This window comes from Eulemur rufifrons, chromosome 13 (genome assembly GCF_041146395.1).
Source record: "Eulemur rufifrons isolate Redbay chromosome 13, OSU_ERuf_1, whole genome shotgun sequence".
In the NCBI taxonomy this organism is placed as follows: domain Eukaryota; kingdom Metazoa; phylum Chordata; class Mammalia; order Primates; family Lemuridae; genus Eulemur; species Eulemur rufifrons.
The window spans coordinates 7,099,085-7,111,296 of record NC_090995.1 but is presented as its reverse complement, the minus strand read 5'-3'; the positions used below and the strand labels follow the sequence as shown (position 1 = coordinate 7,111,296).

Below are 12,212 nucleotides of genomic sequence, written 5' to 3'. Positions count from 1 at the left end.
ATGTTTGCTCGTGTGGTATGCCCGAACTCAGTGGACACCATTTTCAAGTGCTCATTGGGTCTTTTGGGAGACACAAAAACTCTTGATTGATTTAGAAGTATTCCCTGTCTTATCTGAAACTTGTGAGATTCAGTCTCTATATGTGTGTTCACATCCTCTTCTCCACCATACTGAATCCCAGATTCTTTTCCACGTATTGTGCAATAGGCTGTTTTGGTTTTTCACCTCCCTTAATCCAGTTATTTGTGCCCTTCCATCTGTAATAAGATAACGGAGTCATTTAGACTTATTTTTGGCATTGTCTGGGTCATGCCAGCATTAGTATTATAATCATTCGCATTTTTATTATCTAAACTCTTAGGAAAAAATAAATAGTATTCACCATGTTAAAAATTAAATAAACATCATCTCAGTAACAAGAAAATAGTCAATCCACAGGCAAAGACTGTTAACACTCATGATTACAATACCCTTGAGTCTCAGCACTCACACTGCAACAAGGGATGATTCATTATTGTGAACAGCCAATCACATTGCCACTATCAGCAGTCTTTAAAAACAGTGACAGCAATTGTGGAGGGCAGATAATCTATGCCATAGCCATCTGCTACCAAAAAAAGTATTGCTTTAAACCCAATATTTTGAAGTATGGGTTTTGTAGTTACCTCCCAACCTTCTCCCCAAAACTTGGGACTTTTTGCCTCCCTGGAAGGTTTCTTATGACATGGGGCTTTTGTGCCGTGACTGAGACACCCCAGGCAAACCAGGATGGTTGTCACTCTAGCTCTGCCATTTGAGCTTACATTTATGAGCAATTTTCTCCTTCAATTCATCTGTTTAGTTTTTGGGTTGAGAAACTGGGATTGATTTGTTTGTAGCCTTATAGATCTTTTCAAACTCCCTTGAATTCAGTTAAGTGCTCTTTATTTTTCTGTTAAAATTATTATCTTCCAGGATGGATGTGGTGACTCATGCCTGTAATCTCAGCACTTTGGGAGGCCGGGGGCGAGGGGGGGCAGCTCGCTTGAGACCAGGAGTTCAAGACCAAGCTGAGCCATATAGCAAGACCCTGTCTCTACAAAAAGTAAAATAATTAGCAGGGTGTGGTGGCACATGTTTGTAGACCCAGCTACTCAGGAGACTGAGGCAGGAGGATCACTTGAGCCCAAGCGTTCAAGGTTGCAGTGGGCTATGATTGCCTCATTGCGCTCCAGCCTGGGTGACAGAGCTAGATCCCATCTCTTTCTTCCACACTGCTTTTCCCTGGAATGTGTTCTACTTGTTTTAATTAATTTCTCTTTCTGACTGTGGTGCTCACTATACGGATTGTCACTTTTCTTTGTGAGCTCATGGAAACGCGGGTCTAGTTGCTGAATTATTTTAGGGTTTGGCAATCTTGCTAACTGTAGAAGGTGAAATCTCCTCTGTCCTTGTGGGCCAGAACAAACAAGGGGACTCACAGGTTCCCCTCCGGAGGTGCATGGAGGAAGCTGTGGGCTCTCCAATCTTCTGGTCTGTCCCAGGCTACAGAACTAGGAAGTCTGTGCCTCCCCATCAACTCCTCCCTGACCGATTTCAGGGCAACATATCTAGGAAGGAGTCTGGAGGACTTGAGGTCCACAGATCTCTGTAAACCAAGCATATCCCAAACTTAGTTTCTTTGTTGCCTTTCCCAAAGCTTCCACTGGTTTTCCCAGATACTCACTCAGCCTAAGGACGGGAATTGCCAGTTCCTTTCCCCTACACGATTACCCAGAACCACAGCTTTTCTAGTCTTTTGTTTTCTAGACCCCAGCAGCCGTTTGTTTCAAGACAAAATTATCAGTGGAGGGGAAGAAGCTGTGTTCAGTTAGTTGTCTATATTATCAGAATGCTTTCAAAAACTTTAAGAAAACATTTAGAATTCCATCAGCCTCATAAAAGACAGGCAAGGGATAAGATTTAGAGGTAGGCATACTGCTTCTTTTCTAGCTTAAAAAACATATTTTTTAAAGTTTATATTGATTTATTTTAATACATTCATATCTTCTTTATGAAAGTTTGTGCCCTATGATGACTATCTCAAAGCACAAATTCAAATTTCAGCATAATAGATAAAATATGGTAGATCAACAAGGCAGCAGTAAACAAAACCATATATATTTTAAAAGTCAGTCTTAAGCACTTAAATGTGAACTTGATCATGATTTATTGTGCTGCATAAGTTCAGAAGAATTGATGAATGCTGCTAAATTATTAATTTGCCCAAAGTGAGAGAGGCCACCACCTATAACCATATGTCAGAAATATTAAAGCCATCCCATCTTAAGGACTTATGTGGGCAATGAATTATAGGGACCACTGTAGATCGATTCTGGGTTAATCATAACTCTTTGCACCTGTAATGCACAATCACTTTATCCCCCATTGACCATTAGTTAAAATTGTAAAGAAGTTAACAGCTTAGTGTGCAAAGTTAGAATTTATTTCTCTCACACTATTCTCAGGCCTTTTAATTTTTACTGGTGAGAAAAAAAAAACAAAACATAGATTTCTATCCTTCAGCCTTTGTGTTAATTTTAAAAAGCTCTGCTTTTGTTTTCATGCTGAGAGTGAGAAATGCTTAGATAAAAAATGGTTACAAAATCAACAGCCCTCAGGAGTCTGGAATCATATAAACCAAATATTCATTTATTCCAATGATTTTGACAAATAAGCAACCTTTTCTTAAATCTCAATTCTTTAATCTTAGTCATGTGATCCCATAACATTAAGGAAGTCTCACTCTTTTTGCAGCTACATTGCATTATGTTTATTTACATAAATGTTATTTCTCAAACTAGGTGGTCTATGCCTTATAAGCAAAGGCTATCATATCTCACGGTTTTGTATTCCTATGGAAAATATCCTAGAAATTGATTATTTTTTCAATTTCAGAATATTACAGGGGTACAAACATTTTAGTTACATAAATTGCTTTTGTACAGTTTGAGTTAAAATTATAAGTGTGTCCATCACCCAAATAGTGTGCATTGTACCTGTTAGGTGTGAATTTACAGAACCCCTCCTCTCCACTCTCACCTGTTTGATTTCCATTGAATGTTACTACTGTATGTACACATGAGTGCTGATCATTCAGTTCCAATTTAATAGTGAGTACATGTGGTGTTTGTTTTTCCATTCTTGTGATACTTTGCTTAGAAGGATGGTCTCCAATCCTTCTAAGGTATTAGTTCACCAATTTTTATGGCCAACTAATACTCCATGGTGTACATATATCACATTTTATTAACCCTCTCATGTATTGATGGGCACTTGGGTTGTTTCCACATCTTCATGACTGTGAATTGTGCTGCTATAAACGTTCAAGTGCAGGTATCTTTTTGATAAAATGTCTTTTTTTCCTTTGGTTAAATACCCAGTAGTGGGATTGCTGGATCAAACGGTAGGTCTGCTTTTAGTTTTAATTGAACTAGTTTTCAGTCCCACCAACACGGTGCAAGTGTTCCGTTCGTTCCGCATCCACACCAGCATCTGTTCTTCGGGGGAGTTTTGGTAAAAGCCATTCTCACGGCAGTTGGGCCGGTGAGCCCGAAACGCTCCGCAAAGCCTTGTGTCGTAAAATGCCGTGAGGGGCGTGAAAACTGACCTCCCTGGCAGCAGGAGGCACTTAGCAAAGGAACGAGCTGCCATGCTGTTTCTGGGCCTTGTGACCCGCTTCAGTGCCTCAGGAGAAGCACTCGAAGGCCACAGGTGGCGTGTGGGGCCCTGGAACTTATAGGTGAGTCCTTATTCTCTGCCATAGCAGGGGACAGTGGGGGAGTGTGGCCGGACGGGGTTGGGTGAGCCTGGCCTTAAGCTCCACAAAAGCTGGCAAGGTAGCTGGTTGGGCAGGGGTCAAAGGTCTGCTCCCACCTTCTGGGCAGAGCCACCAGGGAGGGGCTGGATTGGCCCCACTCAGAGAGTCTGCTTGTGGAGGCGGGGCTGTGTGAGATTCACAGACCAGCGTCCGCAGTGGGCCTTGCTCCTCTCCCCTCCTCTGCTGCGTCTCCTCCCGGCGTGGGCTGGCAGGCGGGAGCCCAAGCCAGTGGAGCTCCCCCAGACTGTGCTGTGGGCCCGGAGGTTCCCGCCCAGGATCCCGGCCGCAGCTGAGAGTGCAGCCTTCCCGTGGGGGCCGGGTTTCCTGCACGCACACGGCAGCTGGGACCCACGGTGCACTCTCCCCCCGATCTGCCCACTCGGGCTCCTGTGCCTCCCTCACCTCCCGAAACCAAGGAGATCAGTCCTTGGCCATGCCAGGGAGAAGCGTGCTGGCCCTGAGTCACCCACAGGGTGCCCAAGCAGGATTGAGGTCCCTCTGCCTCAGGGTGTGCCCTGCTCTGATGGAGCCCCTGGGCAGGGCAGGCAGCACCAGGGAGGGTTGGCAAGCAGGGAGCTCACAGTCTGAGCGCCTCTGCGTCCGCTGCAGGATCCCAAGAGGAATGGCCTGAGCCCCACTCTACGTGGAAGCCTCAGTGTGGTGGCTCAATTGTCTCTCTCAGCAGCCGTGGGGGGGGGGGAGGGGAAGGGGAGGAAAAGAGACTGTATGGAGAAAAGCTAGCACTCTGGTCATCTCTGACCCTCTCTCCCCTTTCTCTGGGAGGCAGTTCGCCCAGAATGTCCCGGCTCTGGAATCACAAAGATCACCCAGGACCCACTGCAAAAGGCATTTTTAAGAGTTAAAGAAATGCTTCATAAATGTTGTCTATTATTCTAAGGAAGAAATGGAGGGCAGAGGGAGGATATGCTTTCTACAGCAAAGGAAAATCTTATTTTACCCTTTGGGTTTAAATGCCATTTTTTCCATAATCGCTCCCACTGAATTTTTTTTAAGAAAAGGTCATCATTGCTATTTCTCACAGCTACAGATTTTGAAGTGAGCTTTTAAGAAATTTGTTAAATCAAATATTCATGTGAGAAAGAATATGGTTCTCCCAGTTCAAATCAAGTTTGGTGAGATAACAAGTTCGGATAAGTCTGTTTGTGGCAAGAGCTTCTGTCGTTCTTACAGGAGGCTGCTGCCTAATGAATTAATTAGAAAAGTACTCTCAGCATCAGCTGGTGATGGAGATTTCAGAATAGGCATTCAGGACAAGAACAGTCTACGAAGTGAAATGTCCCATAATCCATAGCACATTGAGAAACACAGGTTTAGGTTTTGAAAATACATTTTCCCATCCTTCACTTAACTTAGCAAAAAATGCAAATATGTGAGAAATATAACATGGAATGTTTAAGTTCTTCACCTGACAGATGGAAAATTGCAAGAAATTAGTAGGTTAGAAGAGCACGTATGAGTAAGAAATGGTCTCCAAAGGACATCTATGTTCAATTGGTTAGGAACTATAGATAAGGAACTTAAATATTTGGGGTTTTCTTCTACAGCTATTTCAGTGACCAGAATATTTGAGCAGGCTGTCCTGAGTCTCCTCAATAAAAATTAATTGTCCTTTTCTTTAAACCACTTGCAACAGAAACTATTCTTAGAACAGTTACCATACTGTGCTTTGGGTTACAGCAATTTAGTGATTGACTGACCTCCACTACTGAGTTGTAAGCAGTTTGATGTTAGGAGCCTAAGTCTTACCTTTATATCCCTCATGTATATAATTACTATCAGGATCTTATAATTAATGCATAATGGTGTTAGTAAAATTGAACTTAAAGGAAGATTGTTGTAGAAATAATGAGAAATGGAACAAAACCTAGCTCCCAGAGTTACCTCAGGAGTAACAAATTCATCACAGGCAATTGGCCAATTAAGCAGATGCCAATCAAGAGGACACAGGTGCTGAGCATCACTAGTTACCAGTGTCCATCAATCACCATAGTATCATCGTATCTCTGCTTTGGGGTCCAGAGATTGATAATATTGGAGGAAGATACCACTTTGGATTCTTTTCCCTTCCTCATAATGGGGCCTAGAGTATGTTGACATGAAGCCCCCAATTCATTTTTACCCTCCGTTTAACCTGGTATGAAGCATTCTGCCGGCATGGATCCCTTGGTAAGTAAATGAATGGCATGCTATTTGGCTACTTTTCCAAGCATGACCTCAAGAACAGGGCTAGTTGAAACATATTAAGAAACTTCCATCACCTGGTCAGATGGATTGAAAATCTCCTAGACCAATTCTTCAGTTATTATTCTGTTGAAAAGTGACTTTAGACTTTGTTGATGACTATTTTCTAAATAGTTTTAATATGATGGTTAAAAACCATCCAAAAGGACAGTGATTATATGTTTTAGTTGATGAAAAAGGCCAGGGAGATTTTTAAAAGCAAAAATAGTTTGGGTTACTATGCAACATTTCACTGCCATTGCTACAGGCTATAATCACACTGGTTTAATGATTCTCTTTTAAAAATTCATTCATAATGCTTTATAACATTAGAACTGCTAGAAACAGCAGATATGATGATGATGATAATGTTATCATACATTTAAATAGAGCTCTACCCTCCGCAAAGCAGTAACAACAATGCTAGAACACTTATAGTAGCAAAGCAATATGTCCCCCACCGGGGAGGTCCCTTGAGGTTTGTAAAGAAGCTGCCAGGAAATCCAGGAGGCCAAAGTGGCTGTTGCAAACAGAAGACAAGAGCAAAAATCAAAGTCAGTTGTTACGGGAAGCTTCAGGGTCACTCCTATCTCTCCTCACTGTAGATTAGACTTAAGAAGCTAAAAGCAGATCTGAAAGTTGATGACTAGTACAAAGGATTAGCGAAAGGGAGGAAGACTATGGGATAACTGCCACTGAGTACTCAATGCAGGGGAGACCTACCCAAGTATTTTCCCCTCTCACACACTGTTAACACTCCAAGAATCTGTCAGTTTTTCTAATTATATCAAGCTGCATGTGTGTAAGTTGTTCATAATTATATTATTCATTTTTTATCACCTGCAACATTAGTATTCAAAAAGTGATGTACATGGCTGTCATTGTTAAAATGCATACTCCCAGACCTTGAACACGCAACATTCGAATGCAGTAAGTTTGGGATTGGATCTGAAGTGTACATTTCTAACACAAGAATCCCCTAGTAATTCTGATGGTGGTGGTCTCAGCCTCACATTTTCAAGGGCACTGATGTATAAATACCTAACATAGTGCCTGGTATACAACAGGCACTCCATGAGTAGCCCTTGCATTCAATGATTTCTTCAGGGAAAGTACTTTTGTCTTTGTTTTAATAACTCATGGTTTGGTTGGTTCTTACATGGTTATTACTCTTGTATTGGTTCACCCCCAATAAAAGATGTAATAAATATCCACTGAACATAGCAAACTGGTCTGAAGATTTTAAACCAGTCAGTATTTCATGCAAAACTGTATGTAATGTTGGCCTAAAAGTTATTGGTCTAAGAAATTTATTAAAAAGGCAACAGTTAAATGTAGCAAATCTTTCTTTTATATTTTATTCTTTACTTTTATGTTTATATATCCTATTCTTTTTCCAATATCAGAAAAATACAGCCTTACATGTTCTCCTAGTTTTGCTTTTTCTTAACTTGGGTTTTTAAATTATATTTAATTTATTAATATTATACTACAGGAATTTATTTTATATAGTGTTAACATAGTTAGCTCTAATATTGACATTTGGGAAATAGTCACCTCTCTCAGTCTTATTTTGTGAATATTTCGTATTTTCCTCCCCGATTTGAGTTATGGTCTTTGTAATATAGCCTATATATGACATTTATGTACTTTTATAAATGGCAGTCTTTTTTTCTGTTTTACTGATTTTCTGTACTCAAATATGTTCTGTGCTATTGTATTTTTAAGCTTTGTTAACATGTCTTATTACTTGATAGTCTAAGTCTCCTATCATTGTTTTGCCTTTTCAGAATTTCTTTGCTATTCTTATCTGTTTTCTTCTAATTAAATTTGCAAAGATCTTAAGTCATAAAATATACTTTAAGCATTTTATTTGTAATTGCATTAAGTATCAGATAATCTCAGGAAAATTGAAATTTCTTTTATAATTGTGCATCTCTCCTTTTAGAAATATGTGATGTCTATCCAGAAATGAGTTCAAGTCTTCTTCAGTCAGGCATGAAAGTGTTCCTCACATGATCCCTACTCAATTATTGTTAATTCCTAGGTATTCATATGTAGTGTAAATGGATATTTTTACTTAAACTATTTATCATCTTTTATTGATTTATTAATAGAAAATTAAATTATTTGTAGACATCCATTTATACCCAATCTATTTGTTGAAATATTAATTTTTCTAATACTTTTTAGTTGATTCTTTCAGGCTTCTTAAATATGTTAAATATAATTTTTGTCTCTACCTGATGATAATTTTTTCCTAGCAGATTATAATCATATTTTTGTTTCCTGCCTTCTTGCATAGGATAATATTACAACAATGATGTTAAAACAGTAGGCATCATTTTCTTCATTTTAATGGTAATGCCATTAGAATTTCTGCTTTTAATAGATTTACTGCTTACTGAAGTATTCTATATCTCATCAAAGATTTTTTTTCTCCCTGATTTACCAATAGATAGATAATAGGTAGATAACTATTTTCAATCTTGTCAAATGTCTTTCTGACATCTGTTGAAAGTTCATTTAAAATTTTTATAAAGCCTCATTTGTAAGATATATTATCCCAGTAACTGTTCTAATACTGAACCAGTATTGCTTTTCCTTGTTTAATAATGCTACATTATTATTTTAATATAAGCAAACTTTTAGGTTTAATTATTCTATTTATTTATTGAAGTCAGTAAGTTCTATTTTTACATATAATAATGTTAAAATAAACTTTATTAAGATGTTGAGGATTTTTTTTGGAAATTAGTGACTTAGGATATGAGTGATTACTGAGGGAAAAAAATAATCACTAAAAAATATTGTAAATGACCCAGAATAAAGTTATACTCCCTACCCGATGATATGGAAGGTAGTAAAATTATTGTTTTCCTCATTGCAAAGCCCTCCAGCAAGTTTCCTTCTAAGTCCAACTGCAAGATACGCGTAGGCCACCCTTGACAACAAATTAAGTCAGAAGGACAGAGGACAGAAAATATAGCTTGTTAGCAAGGCAGCATTGGTCATTTGTCTTCCATGTGAGTTGTACTTTCAGCATTCATTTCAAATCTGGGTCACGTGCAAGGAAATAATACCTACAGCGGGTGAGCGCAGATGCCTGCCTGGCTCACAGGCCTGATAACCCTAAAAAGTCAACGGCTCTTGTAACAACTCCAGAAAAATAGCTTTCAGGGTCCCAGGGAGAAACAGGCCAAGATTCAAGAATCACCAAACTCAGAGAAACTCACAGACATGGCTTCCTTTCATGTGTTTTTTGTTCTTCTAGTCCAAATGACATTCACCACTCAGGGGTCATTTTACCACAAGCAATGTTGCCTAGAAGCATAGCTATTGTCCCACTTTTCTTCATGTTCCCAGAGGGAAAAAACTGTAGATTCACCAAAATGCAAATTCTCATTCAGAATAGGAGTTTACCTAGAAATATACAGTCAGCTCTCTGTATCTACAGGTTCTGCAACCACAGATTCAACTAACCGCAGATCAAAATTACTGCAAAAAGAAAAAAACAATTTAAAAAATGCAAATAAAACCAATACAGTATAACAACTATTTATATAGCATTCATATTGTGTTAGGCATTTTAAGTAGTGTGAAGATGATTTAAGTATACTGGAGGATGTGTGTAGATTATATGCAAAAGCTACACCATTTTATATAAAGGACTTAAACTTCCCTGGATTTTGGTATACGTGGGGGTCCCGAAACCAAGCCCTCACAGATGCCAAGGGATGACTGTATGTTTTATTATTTTTCACACAATTAAATATATGCCTATGTAATATTTCTTATCCTATGTTTAAAATTCTAGCCTTAAATCCTTTCTTGGTCTCCGTATTTTCACAGGTAAAATATGGAAATTATGCTTTTGTATGGGATGCAGCTGTATTGGAATATGTGGCTATCAATGATCCAGACTGTTCCTTTTATACCATTGGGAATACCGTTGCTGACCGGGGATACGGAATTGCATTGCAACATGGCAGTCCTTACCGGGATGTTTTTTCACAAAGGTAAGATTTTAGTATGGCCCAAGTAAGGGCAGAAAATTTAAACAAAATCTACTTGGTTACCCAGTTTGGTTTATTACACTTTGTTTTCTGCGTTAGGATAAGTATAATAAACAATAGAAAAAGTAGTTATAAGGGGTTATTCAGTAAGACATTCATTTCCTAAAACATGTACTGAAGTATTATGTTTTAAATAGGGGGGAAAATATTGCTGCATGTAACTGGTTTTACTCTCAAAATTTTGATTTGGAAAACAAAGTAAGTGTGTTAGTAATTTCTATTAGAACTGAATTAAACAGTTTAGTATGACTTTCTAGAGACTAAATGTCATTCAGCTAGGAAAACTAATTCATTTCTAAGAACACTAAAGTATAAAATAAACTTCAGGACCAAGCTGAAGTTCTGATGTACTAATGCACATAATAATAGAAATGTTTTCATCTGAATTTTGCAAAGGAAAAAGGGTAAGAATTTTTGAGTCTTCTACTTGGTATCAAAATATATATGAGATTTAGTCATGGAAATCAAAGAGACAGCTTAGTAAGACATTATATCCATTCCTAAATAAGAAGTTGCTATTATAGGGGTGTGGTTTAGGAAGGAAGGTTTTAAAACGTAATTTTAGATTAGTAGTGTATATAAAAGACTTGGGCCTGAGAGGAATTCACAAAGATCACTGCATTTCAGTCTACCTACCACCAAACAAGCTTGGACCTAAGAGAAATTAATATCTTCCAGGTAGAATTATGTTCCATTTGATACTGATACTATTTTATAGATATTATCATTCTAGATTTTCTTCTACCTGTTCTCTAAAAGCTAATGACAGACCATGAGGGCAGTTCCAGACAGACCCCAAATTTCAAACTATTTGAATTGTTTTTTGCCAAATTTGAGGATAACAAAAGCCAGGCATTTCATGTTTAGAAAAAGAACTCAAAATCAATAATTTACAATTAATGTCACAACTCTTACACTAGCTACCTATAAAAATCTAGACTTCTCTTCTTACCTGCAAAAAGAGAGGGTTAGCTTAATTCTAAGGTCCCATATTAGTCAGCTTTTCTGCTTAGCAAACAACTCCAGAGTATCAGTGACTTAAAATAAGTTATTTCTCATTCGTGAAACATGAGAGCTGGCTGTGACTTTGCTATGTTCTGCTACAAGCTGTGGGTCAGCTGCGGGCCAGCTGTATGCAGCTTCTCATTCCAGGGCTGGGGTTGAAGAAGCAGCTCTATCTGGGACGTGCTATTCTCATTTCAAAGAGCAGTTGCAAAAGAGGCTGGCAAGAACCTGCAGGGCCTCCTGTGCTTCTTGCTTGAATGTGGCATATATGCCATCTGCCCCCAGACCACTAACCAAAGCCAGTCTCACGGCCAAGCCCAAAATCAGTGGGGTGGGGTAGGTAAAATGTACTCCACAGAAAAGGGAAGGAGGGAGTAAATAATTGTAAAGAATAACAGAATCTATCAGTAATACCTTCTGGCTCTATGCAAATTCTAAGTATAAAACAAAAGCAAAACACACATGCATAAGCTGGGAAGCAAAATATTAAGGTATAAATAATGATAAGTCAATCAAAGCACATTTATTGATGGGCATATTTTAAGGGGAACAAACTTCAAAAATCAGTTATATCATAGAGAATCTACCTGCAAAGCACGTGCTGTCTCGTTGGAGATACAGGACCCACACACACGAAACAATAAACCATGCAGACATTTCCATAGATGCATGCCAATATGTATGTATACATATGCATGTAATATCAGCATTGCTTATTTATATTGTATTAAATTGTATAGTTAAGGTATTGAAAAAAAAATTGAACGGCATACAGAATAAAGAGTTAAGGAAAGGAAACATGAGTGAAAGCTCTCCAAGAGAAAGTTAGACTTTAACTTGACCTTGAAGGATTAGTAGAAAATAGGTAGGCTGGAAAAAAAAAAAAGATAATTCTTGGAGAAATAATAAAGACCACAGAATTTAAGTAAAAGAAAGTAGAATGTGTTGAGAAACAATAAGAACCTTAGCTAATTTGAGAGGAAATTTAAAGTTTAGAATTCATATTGTAGGCCACAAGCATCTTACAAAAGCCCAGTGTCTATTTGGGAGTC

The 12,212-nt window shown here is 38.3% G+C and overlaps 1 protein-coding gene across 2 annotated transcripts in view; it reads left to right on the top strand.

Annotated features, from left to right (window-relative positions):
* The window catches only part of GRID2 (glutamate ionotropic receptor delta type subunit 2), a 1,124,557-nt gene that overhangs the window by 1,011,219 nt on the left and 101,126 nt on the right, over positions 1 to 12,212 (top strand). For both annotated transcript variants that reach the window (XM_069485505.1, XM_069485506.1), the window contains one exon: positions 9,932 to 10,098. In XM_069485505.1, the coding sequence (XP_069341606.1) occupies positions 9,932 to 10,098 (167 nt within the window). The remainder of the gene's footprint in view (positions 1 to 9,931; positions 10,099 to 12,212) is intronic.